This window comes from Lingula anatina, chromosome 5 (assembly GCF_051362555.1).
Source record: "Lingula anatina isolate TDL-2025a chromosome 5, LinAna3.0, whole genome shotgun sequence".
NCBI lineage: Eukaryota > Metazoa > Brachiopoda > Lingulata > Lingulida > Lingulidae > Lingula > Lingula anatina.
Genome location: NC_141771.1, coordinates 25,319,499 through 25,339,517, shown reverse-complemented (window position 1 = coordinate 25,339,517; position 20,019 = coordinate 25,319,499). Strand labels below are relative to the sequence as shown.

Sequence of the window (20,019 nt, the reverse complement as noted above, 5' to 3'; positions counted from 1 at the left end):
ACCTATCATGTGGCTTACCTAAATAATTCCTTATGATGTACATGATTTTTTAAAAGAATATTTAAAATTATAACTTTTCAAGAGCTAAAATATGCTATATTTTGGCAAAATTGCCAATAAAAGATCTGCCCCCATATCTCTAAAACTAATGATCCAAAATAAGAAAGCCAGTGGCTCACAATATCTTTTATGTTGATGGTTTACCACACCATAAATTATTAAAATCTGCTGACCCCCACCTTGCCGCCTTCTGACTGATCTGTCTGGCTTTCTCATGGACGCGCTCTTAACAACACAAAAATTGAAGTATCACGGTTACAAATACTGGATTAAAAATATTTATTTTCAATACAAAAGACATCCAGTGTTCAGTACCTGTGAGTGAGCAGTAATCTCTGTGGTGTGTTCTGTGAGTTTGGCCAGCGTCTCTGCTGCTTGCTGGGCAGTAGATAGGCTGTCAATAGTTAAATTACCCACTGCCTCCATCATATCACTGCGTATCTGTGGAAGAAAAGATTTACTGATGCCATATGTTTTAGTGAGTGCTAAATAAACACACTCTGATATGATGGTATTTTAAACATTTATCAGAGAAATACAATCATTTTAATTTCATCTAATTTAAAATCAGCCAAAATAACAAAGCCAAATTTGCCAGTCCCTTGGAAATGCCCATGCAGTCAGACAATTCTACTGGCATGGTATTATAATCTGTTGGTAATGTGTCTTTCACAATTTATTATTATTATTTATATATATAAACACCTTAATTGGATTTTTTTGTCTATTCATTTCTTATATTTATCTAACCCTCTTCTTTTTCATCATCATTTATTTTCACTTTAATTAATTTATCTATCAACATTTATTTACCTGTCCCCGTCTTTTTGAGTCAGGTAAATTCTCTGTCCCAGAATTCAGCAAGGAACTGATGGCTTCAACCAGCTGTAGAACAACTAAAAGCAAATATCACAGAGAAGGGTGAGACCAAAATTAATAACATGTAGATCTTTGTATGACTGACAGCTTTAACCAGCTGTAGAACAGCTAAAAGTCAAAAGCACAGGAAAATGTAATTAAAAAATACAATTTAATATAAATCATAATAATGGTAAAAGCAATAAACAATCAATAAAAAACAAGGCAGCAAAGCTGTCAAATGTACAGACAAAAAACAGGAAATAACTATGCACAAAATAGGCTACTGTCAATTCTGATGCAAAAGTACATTATGTAAAACTGCAAATTCAACATCAAATTTTAATTATGCTCAACAGGTAATAACAATGTAAGTAAAATGTGTAACAAGCATAAGGCTTCAGGCCCATGGGAGTTCAAGTTCACACTTTGAAAACAACTTCCAGAAAAAGAAGCCAATTAGACTACTTTTCCAACTCAGGCTGCATTTTAGTCCTGTATTTTTTTTTTTTTTTTTTTTTTTTTTTGAAAGTTTGGCAATCATAAGTAACATGGTTTTCCCATAATGGTCATCATGGCAGCAGCACCCAAAATTGTGTTTTCTTCTATTCTGATGCAATATTACATAATGGTTAACAGCATAAAGACCGTCAATTTTTAAAAATAAAATATACGTATCATGGATTTTCAGAAAATGTGACTAGCACGGGTCTTCAAGCATATCTTGTGAAAAATTAAATTTTCACAAAAAAACTGTTGAACTGGCAGTAAGAATAACCAAACAGAATGCACTGCCTACTGAGGCTGTATTTTAATTGCATGTTTCTTTCCTGTAAGTGTTAAATGTCCAATTGCTTCTATTCTGAGATTCTGAACATAGTGAATGATTGAATCTGACAAACTGCTATGACATGAGTTTATTTCCATTTTTGAAACTTTATTACACAATACACGATAATAAGTTTACCATTATTTTTACAAAATCAACTAACAATTTGTAAAGATGCAGGAAATGTCAAACAAACATTTTTACGTATCTTATTAGTTAACTAATGAAACTGTTAACATGACTAAGAATTGAATCTGAGGAAATATGAAAAAACAAAATAACTTCTAAAATAATGGCACGATTATGCTGTTTTTCAAACTCAACCTGTGTTTTAGCAGCATTGACCACTCCTCTGAGTTTAATGACAATTAGCCTATTTGTTTTCCTTATATTGTGTTTATAGTGTTGCATATATGCTGAAAAGTGGGAAAAAAAGCATAATTACTAAAATAGTGGCCTGATCATGCCGCTTTTCGAACTTGACCTCAAATTAGTAAGATCGTTCACCCCAGTGAGTTTCATGACAACAGGCCTATCAGTTTTCCTTGAAATGTGTTTACAGTGTTGCATATATGCTGAAAAGTGAAAACAACTTGAAAATACCAGTTTGAAAAATTAAAAATTAAAGAAAAAATTACAAAAATATTCCACTAAAGCTGCCATTCAGTCTAGCTGCATAACCATGATATGAATCATCCAACTTGAGTTTAAACAGTGTAAACAACTCACAGAAATATAATATATTTTGTTTTACTACAAAAAGGGCAGTCATAACTATTATTCTGATATCTGAACTTTTCATCAGACCATGTGACCTCCATAGATGGCTATACTTTGTAATAATTTCTTAAGATTATAACAAAAAAAAAAAAACTTTTTAGAAAAAAAAAATTAATTATTTGCCAAAAAGAACAGTCAAGTTGCAAATATTGCACAACAGGTAGTATCAATAAAGTTAAATGTTACATGTCCTTGGGAGTTATAAGTCCCACAATGAAAATTCCAGTATGTGAAAGATAAAATTTCACAAATTGTACAACAGAATAACATGGTCAATAAGATTACAGTTTCAGGACCATATGTGAGAGTTCAAATTCACATAATGAAAATCCCAATATGTGAAAAAAGATGACAGTGCATAAAATAATATAATTACACAATGTTTAAAGACATAAAAACCAACACAACTCCTTATGTGGAAAAACAGAAAATGCACAGTGCTTCTGGTGGATGGGAGTTGAAAGTGATATCTTGAAGATGCTAGTGTTTGATAAATAATTAAAAAAAAAGTAAAATAAAACATAACAAAAAATTCCAATGAAAGCTGCCATTCAAACTTTAAATCTAGCTGTGTAATTACTAGCATGACTAACATTTACCTGCACAATAATCACTGATTCCTAATTATGTGACACAGTTAAGAGAGATATACCCAGGGGACTTTACAATGAGATCTCATCGTGTGTTTTATGTAATCTCATTTAATGGCCACTTGAAAATTAATTAAGCAAATTACTTTATGAACGTGTGTTATATGTAATCTCATTTAATGGCCACTTGAAAATCAATTAAGCAAATTACTTTCTGACCCTGAATTAATATACTGCCATATACATTTATTCCACCATAGTTCACTCTATAGAACTGCATTGCTTCCAAAACAGAAAACAATCACACTGGTTTTCCAACACAAGCTGCACTTCAGTCTTATGAAACTTTTTAGTAAATTTTAGTATCATAAGTAACATGGTTTTCCCTTAATCGCTATCCTGGCAGCAGTGTCCAAAATACGTGTTTCTTCAACTTTCATGCAATATAACACAATACTTAACAGCATAATGACCATCAATTTTTTATAAAAAAATAAAAGCATCATGGATATTCAGAAAATGTGATATGGGAAGGTCTTCAAGACCATGGAAGTTCAGAGTCACACATTCAAAATACCAAAATGTAAACAAGAGATAACTGTACTGAAATGATTTTCTTTCCATTTTCAACACCTTTTTACATAAAACAAAATAATCAATTTACTGTCATTTTTAAATGATCTAGAAAAATTGTTGACATAGGAAAAATATCAATAGAACAATTTTAAATGTCCAATTTGTTCCATTCACAGATTCTGAACACAGTGAATGATTGGATCTGACAAACTGCAATGATGAGTTCCTTTCCATTTATGATACTTTATTACACAATGCACGATAACAGGTTTACCGTCATTTTTATATAATCAACTAACAATATTGTTAAGAACCAGAAAATGTCAAAACAACACTTTTATATATCTAATTCATCATTTTTACAAAATCAACTAACAATGTTGTAAAGATGCAGGAAATGCCAAACAAACACATTTACGTATCTTATTAGTTCAATAATGAGACTGTTAACATGCCTAAGAATTGAATGTGAGGAAATGTGAAAAAACAGCATAACTTCTAAAATAATGGACCGATTATGCTGATTTTCCAACTCAACCTGAGTTTTAGTAAGATTGGCCACTCCTGTGAGTATAATGAAAATTGGCCTATCTGTTTTTCTTATATTGTGTTATCAGTGTTGCATATATGCTGAAAAAAAGTGAAAAAACAACTTAACTTCCATAAAACAGCTTTTCATTTACTGTGTTATCGATGTTGCAAAAATGCCGAAAAAAAGTGAAAAAAATAGCCTAAATTCACTAACAAGGCAGCAAAGCTGTCAAATGTACAGACAAAAAACAGGAAATAACTATGCACAAAATAGGCTACTGTCAATTCTGATGCAAAAGTACATTATGTTAAACTGCAAATTCACCATCAAATTTTAATTATGCTCAACAGGTAATACCAATGTAAGTGAAATGTGTAACAAGTTCACACTTTGAAAATGTATAACTTCCAGAAAAAGAAGCCAATTAGACTGCTTTTTCAACTCAGGCTGCATTTTAGTCCTGGGGCCGGTTTCACAAAGCAGTAGTTAGTTAGCGATCAGTAGTTAGCCTATCGCTAGTTATAGTGCCGTTTCACGAAGCAGTCGCTAGTTCTCTCGCTCGTTATTGTCTCGTTGTTGCCTTGGATATTTAACGACTGGTCAGACCAGTCGCTAACTCTAGAGTTTCATCGTACGCATGCGTAATGAGTGAAATAAAAAGGTTGCTTAGTTACCGTTGTCTGTCGTTTGTCTTTGTATCCAATATGGCGGCTACTTTTCTTGCTATCCGTACCGCCAGACGGCAACGTAGACTACGACGTTTTCATGAAAGGCAGAATCTATTAGAATATACACACGATGATGCAGTTTACGAGAGGTTGCGCCTAGCTGTGACAAAAAGAGCGGCAAAAAGGTGGTGGAGATCCTTTACGACGACCTCAAAGCAGACGTTCTTATGCATTTCCACCCACCAAAAATTGGAGAGTTAGTGCTTTCGTGACACTTTTACGCAAGAGTTCCACTTCCGGCAGACGGTTTCGAGACTACGGCGAGTAACGAGAGAACTAACGACCGAACTTTACGACTGAACTTAGCGATGAGTTAACGACTGCTTCGTGAAACACCCCTCGAAAATCGCTAAGTTTGCTCGTTAGCGAGGTAGTTCAGTAGTTAGTTGTTCTAACTAACTACTGCTTTGTGAAACCGGCCCCTGTATTTTTTTTTTGAAAGTTTGGCAACCATAAGTAACACGGTTTTCCCATAATGGTCATCATTGCAGCAGCATTTTCTTCTATTCTGATGCCATATTACATAATGGTTATAATTATAAATGTTAAAATTATAAAATTATAAAATTATATATATAGTTATAAATGGCATAATGACTGTCAATTTTTAATAATAAAATATACGTATCATGGCTTTTCAGAAAATGTGACTGCTTGGGTCTTCAAGCCCGTGGAACTTCAAAGTCACACCTTGAAAATGCCAATGTGTGAAAAATTATATTTTCACAAAAAAAAAAACTGTTTAACTGGCGGTAAGAATTATCAAACAGACTGCATTGCCTACTGAAGCTATATTTTAGTACCATGTTTCTTTCCTGTAAGTTTGAGAACAGTAAGTGACATGGTTTTTCTTAAATGGTCATCATGGGAGCAGTGCCAAAAATAGTTTTTTTTTTTTTCAAATTTTGATGCAATATTACATAACGTTTAACAGCATAATGACCATCACTTTTAATAATAAAATATTAGTATTATGGATATTCAGAAAATGTGACTAGCAAAGGTCTTGAGGCCCATGGAACTTCAAAGTCACAACTTGAAAATGCCAAAATGTAAACAAGACATCACTGTTCTGAAATGTTTTTTTTCCATTTTTAACAATTTTTAACATAAAACATAATAAACAGTTTACTGCCATTTTTATATTACCAACTAAGGAAATTGATGGGATGGGGAAAATATCAATAAGACAGTGTTATATGTCCAATTTCCTCCATTCTGAGATTCTGAACATAGTGGATGATTGAATCTGACAAACTGCAATGATATGTGTTTATTTCCATTTTTGACACTTTATTACACAATACACAATAACAAGATTACTATCATTTTCACAAAATCAACTAACAATGTTGTAAAGATGCAGGAAATGCGAAACAAACACATTTACATATCTTATTAGTTCAATAATGAGACTGTTAACATGCCTAAGAATTGAATGTGAGGAAATGTGAAAAAACAGCATAACTTCTAAAATAATGGACCGATTATGCTGATTTTCCAACTCAACCTGCGTTTTAGTAAGATTGGCCACTCCTATGAGTATTATGACAATTGGCCTATCTGTTTTTCTTATATTGTGTTATCAGTGTTGCATATATGCTGAAAAAAAGTGAAAAAAACTTCCATAAAAGTGGCCCAATCATGCTGATTTTCAAACTCGACCTGTGTATTATGAATATTTATCAGTTCTGTAAGTTTCAGGCCAAAGGGTAAAACAGCTTCTCATTTATTGTGTTATCGGTATTGCAAAAATGCTGAAAAAAAGTGAAAAAATAGCCTAAATTCACTATAAATGACCCAATCATGCTGATTTTCAAACTTGACCTGCGTATTATGAATATTTATCAGTTCTGTAAGTTTCAAGCCAAAAGGTTAAACGGTTTTCCACTTATCGTGTTATCAGTGCTGCATATATGCTGAAAAAAGTGAAAAAACAGCATAAATTCCCTATAAGTGACCCGATCATGCTGATTTTCGAACTTGACCTGCGTATTATGAATATTCATCAGTTCTGTAAGTTTCAAGCCAAAAGAAAAAACAGTTTTCCACTTATCGTGTTATCGGTAAAAGTGCACGGCGACGGCAACTACGGCGACGGCGACAGACGCAGATGACGGCTATATGTACAGACACATCTGTGCCTGTACATAAAAATGACCCAATCATGCTGATTTTCAAACTTGACCTGCGTATTATAAATATTCATCAGTTCTGTAAGTTTCAAGCCAAAGGGTAAAACAGCTTTTCATTTATTGTGTTATCGGTGCTGCATATATGCTGAAAAAAGAGAAAAAAATAGCCTAAATTCACTAAAAATGACCCAATCACCCTGATTTTCAAATTTGTCCTGCGTATTATGAATATTCATCAGTTCTTAGGTTGCAAGCCAAAAGGTTAAACGGTTTTCCACTTATCGTGTTATCGGTGCTGTATATATGCTGAAAAAAGTGAAAAAACAGCATAAATTCCCTATAAGTGACCCGATCATGCTGATTTTCGAACTTGACCTGAGTATTATGAATATTTAACAGTTCTGTAAGTTTCAAGCCAAAGGGTAAAACAGCTTTTCATTTATTGTGTTATCAGTGTTGCAAAAATGCTGAAAAAAAGTGAAAAAATAGCCTAAATTCACTCAAAATGACCCAATCATGCTGATTTTCAAACTTGACCTGCGTATTATGAATATTCATCAGTTCTGTAAGTTTCAAGCCAAAAGGTTAAATGGTTTTCCATTTATGGTGTTATCGGTGCTGCCTATATGCTGAAAAAAGTGAAAAAACAGCATAAATTCCCTATAAGTGACCCGATCATGCTGATTTTCGAACTTGACCTGCATATATTTATCATTTCTGTAAGTTTCAAGCCAAAAGAAAAAACAGTTTTCCACTTATCGTGTTATCGGTAAAAGTGCACGGCGACGACGGCAACGACGGCAACGACGGCGACGACAGACGCAGATGACGGCTATATGTACAGGCACATCTGTGTCTGCACATAATGACAACCCAAGTGTTAAAAGTTTACAGTTATATAAATAGACAGCACCTGTCTGGTCGCCTTCCCTCACAGCAGTCCACAAGACACTGTTCTGATCCCCTGTTATCTCCTCTAGATATGTGCCAACATCACTGTCTACAAAATCAGGATGGTCACTTAATGGAAAGACCTTAAAAAGAAAATGTATATATGATATGATATGATATGATATGAAATGATATGATATGATATATAAATAAATGGACAGAAGAAAAGAGTGCTACATCCATACCTACTCAGTTCCATATTCCAGCCTTATTTACTCCACCCCCCCCCCCCTCCACCTTTAGCAAATACTTGCTTTAAAAAAGTACCAAAAGTCCAGTAGGTTTGAAAGTGTTTGGCAAAGAATGCAAATTCAATGTAAACATACCTGGACAGTGGAAGTCACCATAGTCCTTAAACCATTGTCATTGACAACATGTACACACTCTAACCCCCACAGATAATATAAACATACCTGGACAGTGGAAGTCACCACAGTCCTTAAACCATTGTCATTGACAACATGTACACACTCTAACCCCCACAGATAATATAAACATACCTGGACAGTGGAAGTCACCATAGTCCTTAAACCATTGTCATTGACAACATGTACACACTCTAACCCCCACAGATAATATAAATATACATGGACAGTGGAAGTCACCACAGTCCTTAAACCATTGTCATTGACAACATGTACACACTCTAACCCCCACAGATAATATAAACATACCTGGACAGTGGAAGTCACCACAGTCTTCATACCATTGTCATTGACAACATGTACACACTCTAACCCCCACAGATAATATAAACATACCTGGACAGTGGAAGTCACCACAGTCCTCATACCATAGTCATTGACAACATGTACACACTCTAACCCCCACAGATAATATAAACATACCTGGACAGTGGAAGTCACCACAGTCCTCATACCATTGTCATTGACAACATGTACACACTCTAACCCCCACAGATAATATAAACATACCTGGACAGTGGAAGTCACCACAGTCCTCATACCATTGTCATTGACAACATGTACACACTCTAACCCCCACAGATAATATAAACATACATGGACAGTGGAAGTCACCACAGTCCTCATACCATAGTCATTGACAACATGTACACACTCTAACCCCCACAGATAATATAAACATACCTGGACAGTGGAAGTCACCACAGTCCTTAAACCATTGTCATTGACAACATGTACACACTCTAACCCCCACAGATAATATAAACATACCTGGACAGTGGAAGTCACCACAGTCCTCATACCCAGGCATGAGATTTGGTTTTGATAAAAAAGTCTGAAAGATTTTTCGAAGAAAAATCTTAACGCACACGTAGGCTAGGCCTATACATGTAGGAATAGTTTGATTGACAGTATACACTATAATACAGTAACACACACACACACACACTCAGTGACACACACACACACACCAGTGACTGAGTGAGAACGTTACTGATCTCTAATTCAGCATTTAATTCTGTTGATGTACGTTTAAACCATGTCATAGATCTAGTACAACTATCGTTTATACTATTACTAGTGACAACACCGTCATCACATCAGACGATCAGTAGATTTAGTGATTCAACAGTTGGGCACAATTTTAAACGAGCGACAAGTCGACAACTCAAAACATGAAAATTTTCAAATGCAAGTTCAATGTCTTCATACGACATATACACAACCGATCTAGTAAAACAACCTATCTGAATTTATTCTTAATCCCTTTATCGATTTCTCTGACTCTATCGTCGTTTACACCGGCCTCAAGTAGCTTCATTTTCCAAAACGCAAAAGCGACACACGATACCACATGGAAAAAACCGCGCAGCGCTATATGAACAGGATACAGGCCGTTTTACGGTAATTGCATTCAATGACTGTATAAATGTCGTATAGATGTCGCAAAAGTTTCCCCCTTGATAACAGTGCGTCCCAGAATCGATATATATGTACGGTTGGTAACGTTTTTCGGCAAGGTCAAAATTGAAAACATGCGAGTGCCGATGAGTGAAGGGTCTCGCCGGGGAAGGGAAGGGTACCCCTACCCCCCCCCCCCCCCTGAAATTTTCTCAACGGATTTGCAATGATATAAAAAATGACATTTTTGAAGGAAAAAAGTCGGAATTCCGCCAAAAGACGGAAAAATCTCATGCCTGCATACCATTGTCATTGACAACATGTACACACTCTAACCCCCACAGATAATATAAACATACCTGGACAGTGGAAGTCACCACAGTCCTTAAACCATTGTCATTGACAACATGTACACACCCCAGACAGCCTCAGTAATCTGGCCCACGTCTGGCCCAGATCTGGCAACGTCTGGCAATATCTGGGCCAGATTTTGCCAGACACTTACCAGATCTGGTCCAAGTCTGGCAAATTCTGGCATTTATGCCACATTTTGCCAGATGCTGCCCAGACTTGGGCCAGATATGGTACTTTCATTTTCAATTTTTATTTTCTATTTATTTATTTTTTATTGACCAGTGAGCTGAATGCATTAAACTGACATCATTTGATAAATTTTGATTTAATTTCTCTCTCTCTCTTTTTTTTTTCAAAGTCCCCTCATAAATGTGCTGTTTGTTTAATTTGACTTGACATTTGAATGAATTCACTTTCTAAAACTTTTTTGAACTACTCGTTCCGCTGTTGTAAAATTCCGCTTTTTATGATAAGCCGGTCAAGGACCCGGATGTAGCGTTTCTTAGAGTTATGGATATGAAAAAAAACACAAGCGTATCAAACTGATACAATTCGTTGAGTGATTTGATTCGTGATGCGATTTATTTCTAAGGCATCAACACTGGCGACGAGGATTAACACTAGTGCAAAACTGTGAGCCAACTTTCTTTGAGAAAATGGAGGAAAATATGAAATTACGAATTTCGAAACGTACAGAAGTCCGGAGACATTAGGGTCACACGCGATGGCTAGACAGTTTTAAACTCTTCGCTGACGGAAAAGGATTGATCGTTTCAGACCCAACGGACGGCATGAATAATGTACAAAGATAGAAAATTAAAAATACATGTCAGAGGAGACGCGCGCTTATGTTGTATTCAGCAGGGACAGGTGTACAGTTACTGTACAAGATATTTTCAGGACTCTCCCAAACACAGGTGAGAAACATGAATATACAGTTAACGCTTTAAATGAAATTGGAACACCAGAAACTGTGAGTATGATGAAACCGAAGTCATTTGACAAACCAAGCCAGTCTTAACATTACGAGTTTAAACATGAAAAACGAAGTAGAAACTCCCCGACTGAGAAAACATGGAACGTTGGATCACTTTGCAAAAGTCTGCAAAACTGAAACTATTATTCATGTAAATGACAGCTTTGAACATGATAATCCAGGAGTGCATATACATTTGGTGTGGGAACCAATGCAATATACACAGAAGACATGGTGGAAATAGAGGAGGCGTTAATCTCAGTGTATTACCAGATTCAGGTGCATATTGTAATATCATTGATGAAAATACATGGAGAATGCTGAAATCCAAGAAAAATAAATGTGGCTCTTGTGGAGGCCCAGAAAACAAACAGTATTATTCATACATGTCTGAGAAACCTTTAAAAGTGAAGGGAACATTTGAATGTGACGTAAAGGCAAGCAAAGGAAGAGACCAGTAGTAGTGAAAGGACATGGGATTTGATATGAGTTGATTAGTTTTGAGAATTTTCAGTGTGGTTTAAAGAATAATAGTTGGAGTTCATATGCTATTCTGCAAATGCTTGAAAAGACATTTTAAAGACTGAACTGTCAATTAGCATATTTTGAAAGGACCGTTTCTCTCCATGAAAGGAAGGGATGTTGTGTTTTGACTTGACATTTGAATGAACTGTTGTTAACTTGGTAGAGTTACTTGTTCCATTGTTAATTCCTTTAATAATTATAAGCTTGTCAAGGAGCCGGATGTATCATTTCTTAGTGTTATGGATATACAAAAAAGCGCAAGCGTAGCAAACTGGTTCAATTCATTGAGTGATTTGATTCGTGATGTGATTTAATTCAAAAGCATTGATACTGGGGTTTGTTTTTGTGTACATGTAATTCTCTTTTAACTGTACATCTATATCTGTGCTGGGGTATACATAATTCTTTTTTCAGAGTTTACATGTATGTACTGTAGCCAGCATGCAAGTTGATTTGAAACAGTTACTGCATGGTTATTTATAATTTTGTTATAACTCTCCGTCATCTAAAAAACAATGTTTTTTCATTCATTATTCAAGATTTATTCATTACAGAACTATATTCATTAGTGATTATGATTATTAATGATATGTTTGAATTAGTTTAAAAATGACAATGTATAACATTATTTAGGTTAAGGTGTGCAAAAATATTTCTCCCCCTCAACCCCCCCCCCCCCCCCCCCCATGTACATACATAATTAATTACAATTTTTGTATTTTTGTGTTAATTCAGATTCGATGAGCAGCTTTGTGTTGAAAAAAAATTTTTGTTGTTATTACTTTTTTCTTAACATGTATGTAAGTGACATTTCCTCCTGTTAAGTGTCTGTATATTTGCCTTTTTGCGAGAAGTTTTTTTTTTTTTTTCAAACATACATTGTTTTGTACAAAAAAACAAGGAGTGGCCCTTAATTTGTTACATGTAAGTTGCCAGCAAGATGATATAATGTGTTATAATTTTGTTTAGGTTTGTAGCACAGAATAAATACTTGAATCTTGAATCTTGTATGTCTTTTTTTATAGTAATCTTATTGAATAATATAAAATAATTATTAAAAAAAAAAAACAAAAAAACAATCTGGGCCATATGTGGTCCATGTCTGGCCCTAATCTGGCCCCTTTGAATTTGATCTGGCCCACATCTGGTCCACATCCGGCATGCCATACCTTTGCCAGATATTGCCAGATCTGGAACCATCTGGCAACATGAGCAAATGTGGACTGGGCCAGATGTGGCAAGCCATACGTGGGCCATACCTTTTGCCAGACATTGCCAGACGTTGCCAGATCTGGGCCAGACGTGGGCCAGATCACTGAGGCTGTCTGGGACTCTAACCCCAACAGATAATGTAAACATTACCTGGACAGTGGAAGTCACCCCAGTCCTCATACCATTGTCATTGACAACATGTACACACTCTAACCCCCACAGATAATGTTAACATACCTGGACAGTGGAAGTCACCACAGTCTTCATACCATCTTCATTGACAACATGCACACGGACCTCCCCCTGACTGTTCTCACTGGCTGGGGACACAGACAGAGCAGAGATGTGGATATAACCACCAGAACTGCTGCCTAACAGGACACCTGAGGAAAATATGAACATTTTTACACAAATATTGGTGGATACCAACAGATCACCCCTTACTGTTGGAATATTACTATGAGCTTCAGGTGTAATACATGAAAGCTTCTTCATCTCCATATGTGCATACATATCAGACTCAGAAATTCAGCTAAGGTTTGGTTGAGATTTCAAAAGACCATGTTATGCAATTCCTATGATTATATGACATAGACTTGCCTAACAATTTTAACTGTTGCCATTTCGAGTTCTGTTTTGTCATTTAAAGCTGCAGTATTCTGTTATCTAAATTTGTTTTAAACTATTCATCAACAAACTGCAGATCAGTTACCTGATTGATTCTTGGTAGCAGGATCTCCGTCCCAAAAATGGTAGTTGTAGTGGAGTTGACTGGTGCTGTCAATGAACCCAGAGCAATTCACTGAGAAATTGGTGACAATCTCAAAGCCAGTGGAAGGAGAAACTGTGCATATTCCTGGACTAGGGCTGGTCCCCATTTGTATGACACATGATGTAGACAGCACTGTACCAGCAGACTGACTTGTACCTACAGACACACATGACATGATGTAGACAGCACTGTACCAGCAGACTGACTTGTACCTACAGACACACATGACATGATGTAGACAGCCCTGTACCAGCAGACTGACTTGTACCTACAGACGCACATGACATGATGTAGACAGCACTGTACCAGCAGACTGACTTGTACCTACAGACACACATGACATGATGTAGACAGCACTGTACCAGCAGACTGACTTGTACCTACAGACACACAAGACATGATGTAGACAACACTGAAGATATTGACATAACACTGCAGAAAATGTGTAAGATAGTCTTAAATATATGGGTATGTCCCAAGGGCAAATCTTAAATCTTCAAATTAGCAAAATTCATTCATCTGTTGTCACAATACTTACCATGTGTTGTGACCTGGTAGAGCTCCCCAGGTATAAGAACACCTGGTTTAATACTCAGTCCTCTCTCTGTTCTCTCAGTGGTGGTGTCCTGGCTCCAGTCCAGTCCCTGTACTGTGGTGTTCACTGGGTTGAGGTCCCATAGGTAGTCCATGGAGTCACAGTGATAACACACAGCCTCTAGGGACACCTTGGCTCCAGGGTCAGACAGCTTACACTGACCAGTACACCTAGAGAAACAACTGGACAATTAAGTATGGACACCTTGGCTCCAGGGTCAGACAGCTTACACTGACCAGTACACCTAGAGAAACAACTGGACAATTAAGTATGGACACCTTGGCTCCAGGGATAGACAGCTAACACTGACCAGTATACCTAGAGACCATTCCCAGTCTCTATCATCCTAACTGTGGATTGATCTATCTACAAGGAGATTTTTGCTAAACTGCAATCAAGTTAAGCGGCACAGATATCTGTTAGGCCTACTTACACTGCTAGCAGGTAATTAATTATCATTAACAGCCTCACTGGGGGAGCCAGGCATCAAAGCCTCTTCCGCTGAAAGCAATTTAGCAAGAAACCCCTTGGAGATGGATCGATCCTGGTAGATTGATCTAAGTGTGGGAACCCAGTCCAAGAGAAACAACTGGAAAATTAAGTTTGGAGAAGTATTTGGCTTCAGGGTCAGACTTTATACGCCAATCTTACATGTCAACTCATAATTTGTGGACAGTGGGAAATATATGATAATTAAATTTTCAGTGGTTAAATCCTTTTCCTCAGGAAGAATCACCTCTGTGTTATGTAGAGCGCTGAGTGTTCAACTGTGCCAACTTTGTCTTCCACACTGTGAGGGCAGACACAGTAGGAGTGTAGATCTCTCACTATACACAGCCCTAGGCAGTTCATTGTGCTGCAATCTGAAATAACCATTGACATATGTGCTTGGATATGAAACAGAAATTAATTATTAACTGATTTATTTGAAAACTAGAGAAAAAATAGTAGGGAGACAGTATCTTAAAATACAAATTATTATTATTATTATTAAAATAACATGAGTTCATATTCAGATATTAACAGCTGACACTTTGATATATTAAAATAGTACCATTATCTATAAATCTATGGCTGAAGGTAATATGTGATATTTTTGTTCAAAAATATGTTCAATATTTCTAAATACGTGGGCAAATTTGATCCAAGCAGGTCGCTGTCTGGGTTGAGTTGGTGGCGCCACCTGTACACAGGGCCTGTTCACTGGGCACATTTGGGTCATGACAGGTACGGTTTCTGGATGTGGTTCCTGTCCCACACAGCGCAGAACAATCACCCCAGGCTCCCCAGGCCAACCAGCTCCCTCCATCTGGATATATATATATATATATATATATATATATATATATATATATATATATATATATAAACTAAATAACTTCAAATATATAAATTAATTAAAGCTTAAGCCTAATTAATTAAAATATGTATTTACAGAAATAAATATAGATATATATGTCAGACCTTATAAACAGAAGAGACTTTTGCAAACTTGAACTGAAGATTTGTAAGCATGAACGGTCAAATTTATGACTCAAGACATCAATTAAGAACCTGAATGTAAAATTTTTGTGGCCACAAGCATACCACTATCTGGTCCATGAACCATAAATCTGCTCATCTAAAAATTTGTTATGTTCTCTATATGAACTGGAGATTGTCCAGCGTAAAATTCTGACATATACCTGGTATGCACAGTGGATTAATTACATGTGTATGAATACATTAGGCCCCACTTTTTATTTTTATGGATGACATCCTGCGCGCACACCAATTTTTGTCTGTTCTCCGAAAAAAAAAAACAAAAAAAAAACCTTACCCCCAAAAGACAGTTGTCGCAAACGTCCTTATTGAATTTTGCAGGAAAATGAGCTTTCTGCACATGCGTATTATCGCCACGTGGAAATTGGTGGCTTTGCCATCAAATTCATCTCTAGGATTACTGTCAAGTTACACAACAATTAAAGTCATAAAGAGGCGTGAGGCCGTCGTTTTGGATTGGCATGCCATTGTTATTGGGCATGGAGATATCACCTTTCTATAATTATAAGAAAGGCTGGTGGCTGTGAAAATTTCAGTGACATTCTGTCCAAAGCAGCACCTTTTATGTAGTGAAAACAGGGTCCACAAGGGTGTGGAGGTATTTGGTGGGCTGAAGGTCGGACAGGCCACCCGACACTTTGGCTACTTGGTGCGAGTCAAAGTAGACAAAACGGCGTTGACCGAAATTACCTTTAATTTGATAGTATTAATAGATTTGGTAGTATTAAGCATATCTTTGCATGATTTTTTACATTTCTGTGAAGTGTTCATAATGCCTTAATATTCTGAGAGCACAAAGAAAGACCCACTGTTTGTTTATTAGTTTTATTTATTGGTATATATATATATATATATATATATATATATATATATATCAACAAAATGCATAAAATACCCTTAATATAGATTTGGTAATATGTAGCATATCTATTCATGACTTTTTTTACCTTTCTTCGCAGTATTGACAATGCTTTAATATTTTGAGAGCATGGATAAAGACATAGTGTTAGTTTGATACGTGTTTCTGTGGTAAATTTGTTTCCAGCTGTGTACTAACAGAATTCCTTTACTTAAGCAGTATTTTTTTTGACTGCTTTTTTTGCCCAACCTCTCACACCAATTTCAGGGTCTCGAGAGGATGTCATCCATAAAAATAAAAAAGTGTGGCCTTAATATCGTTTGATAAAAACCTTTTGAGACTGTTTTGAGGTTTAATTGGGACTAAGTGACCAAAACAAGTATGATCACACTCCTCATATTCTGTCATTAAAGAACTATTGGGGCTTGATGAAGTTGCCAAGAATCCTTTCTCTTTTGCCAAACACAGACTGAGGAGAAAATGATACTCTTGTAGGACTAGGAATCTTGAGAGCTTTAATTGATTGTATCATTGAAAATTAGTCCTGGGTTGAGAAAAACAACCGGTATTGACAGAAGGGTCCACATGAAAGCTGGCCAAGTGGTTTGTGCACTCTAATGTTAATGAAGGGAGGAGGTCTTGTTCATGGCATCTGTTGCATTGTTAATAAACAAATGACAAATAAATAATTTCTAAGATATTCCAGCTTAAGCAGATATAGAAAAGGTTGCTGAAAAGTGAAATATTTTAAGGTAAAATTTTTGATAATTATAATATTTTGTAAACTTTGTGATTCGAATAAAGTAGAAGATGAGTTCCACCTCCTGCTAGAGTGCAAAGCATATGATTCAATACATGATCCCTTCAGAGGGCAGCTGTCAGAGTTCCTACCCCTAGGTGACCTCAGCAATAATAAACTGTTTAATCTTCTTATGGGTGCTCAAGACATAGACATTCTTAGAATGGTTATGTGTTTTGTAAATAGATGCTTACAACAAAGAGAACAGGTCCTCTCTTAATAGATTGTACTCTTTCCAGTGTATCTATTTAAATTCATCACCTATAGATTATCATTATACATTTCATATATATCTCTTTATAAATTAACTTATTGGTATTATTCTACATGTAAACATTGAAATCATGTATATTTATTCATTTACTTGTTTGTACTGTTATAGTTAGAAGTACTGTCTTTGATTGTACCTTATTTGTGAAGGTGTATCAATAAAGAATCTATAATAAATCTTGCAAGCTTTAATATTGGCACTCATTAATTGTTTAAATTTTAGGAGTTGTCCACCATATTCTTACATCCACAGACAGGCGGTGAGCCACTCCAGGTTCTGTTGATTAGACAGATCCTGGTCGTGTCCCCAGAGACCACTTTGTACCCAGGCAGGCAGGTGTAGGTGATATTGGTTCCTGTCATATTCCCGTCCCGTTCTTCAACAACATTTGGAATAAATGGGAATTCACACTCTGAAACAAATATATGATAGAGTCAAGTATTTTGTTGTAGGCAAAGTTCCTGTGGAAGTGATCTCCTCATGCACTTGAATAATGACCATTGTGACAGGCTCAATTTATGGTTATATTTGGGGGTCTGGTAGAGTTGCCTTCCAGCTTTTCTCATTTGTAAATGGAAATAGGATGAAAAATTATATCAACAGGTCTTTTAGCTCCCACTCAAAATTCAATCCTTACTGGTTCATTGTCAATTATAAAAGAGCAGTGCTGGGAGGAGAGAAACATCAACACAACTGCAAATGCCTATATAGTTCCAAAGTAACCGGTTCATGCATCTTCCAAATCATTCAGATTTAATGCACTTTCTCAACACTTAAAATATCTGAAATAAACCCCTTAATAAGCGTTTTATGTCTTACTCATGCAAGCAAATAAATTAAGCTAAAACCAATAACTTGTCAAAGCTCAAATGTTCTTTTAAATCCATGCATTTCACTCCCACACCCACTGTTTGTTCAATCAATAACTGCAGGGAAATGTCACTCAAAAACACTGTCAAATTAGACTCTTTGCCAAGCAAGCAGAACAACAGGAGGGGTCAAAAGACTGACAGGAGCCTTGAACAGGGCACCATCAGACAGCAATGTGCCACATTTATGTTACCTGGACATTGCTGACTGTTACATGTTACCTGGACATTGCTGACTGTTACATGTTACCTGGACATAGCTGACTGTTACATGTTACCTGGACATTGCTGACTGTTACATGTTACCTGGACATTGCTCACTGTTACATGTTACCTGGACATTGCTGACTGTTACATGTTACCTGGACATTGCTAAATATTACATGTTACCTGGACATTGCTGACTGTTACATGTTACCTGGACATTGCTAAATATTACATGTTACCTGGACATTGCTAAATATTACATGTTACCTGGACATTGCTGACTGGTACATGTTACCTGGACATTTCTCACTGTTACATGTTACCTGGACATTGCTGACTGTTACATGTTACCTGGACATTGCTCACTGTTACATGTTACCTGGACATTGCTGACTGTTACATGTTACCTGGACATTGCTAAATATTACATGTTACCTGGACATTGCTAAATATTACATGTTACCTGGACATTGCTGACTGGTACATGTTACCTGGACATTTCTCACTGTTACATGTTACCTGGACATTGCTGACTGTTACATGTTACCTGGACATTGATAAATATTACATGTTACCTGGACATTGCTAAAATGTTACATGTTACCTGGACATTCCTGACTGGTACATGTTACCTGGACATTGCTCACTGTTACATGTTACCTGGACATTGCTCACTGTTACATGTTACCTGGACATTGCTGATCTGGTACATGTTACCTGGACATTGCTGAATGTTACATGTTACCTGGACATTGCTCACTGTTACATGTTACCTGGACATTGCTCACTGTTACATGTTACCTGGACATTGATAAATATTACATGTTATCTGGACATTGCTAAAATGTTACATGTTACCTGGACATTGCTGACTGTTACATGTTACCTGGACATTGCTCACTGTTACATGTTACCTGGACATTGCTCACTGTTACATGTTACCTGGACATTGATAAATATTACATGTTACCTGGACATTGCTGACTGTTACATGTTACATGTTACCTGGACATTGCTCACTGTTACATGTTACCTGGACATTGATAAATATTACATGTTACCTGGACATTGCTAAAATGTTACATGTTACCTGGATATTGCTGACTGTTATATGTTACCTGGACATTCCTGACTGGTACATGTTACCCGGACATTGCTGAATGTTACATATTA

At 36.2% G+C, this 20,019-nt stretch overlaps 1 protein-coding gene across 2 annotated transcripts in view; it reads right to left on the bottom strand.

The window, feature by feature from the left end:
• LOC106173747 (polycystin-1-like protein 2) overlaps positions 1–20,019 on the bottom strand; it is a 57,312-nt gene that overhangs the window by 23,456 nt on the left and 13,837 nt on the right. For both annotated transcript variants that reach the window (XM_087012654.1, XM_087012656.1), the window contains 9 exons: positions 18,015–18,182; positions 15,429–15,608; positions 15,036–15,162; positions 14,243–14,469; positions 13,645–13,860; positions 13,170–13,315; positions 8,002–8,122; positions 874–956; positions 376–501 (listed from right to left, as the gene is read on the bottom strand). In XM_087012654.1, coding sequence (XP_086868780.1) covers positions 376–501; positions 874–956; positions 8,002–8,122; positions 13,170–13,315; positions 13,645–13,860; positions 14,243–14,469; positions 15,036–15,162; positions 15,429–15,608; positions 18,015–18,182 — 1,394 coding nt within the window. The remainder of the gene's footprint in view (positions 1–375; positions 502–873; positions 957–8,001; positions 8,123–13,169; positions 13,316–13,644; positions 13,861–14,242; positions 14,470–15,035; positions 15,163–15,428; positions 15,609–18,014; positions 18,183–20,019) is intronic.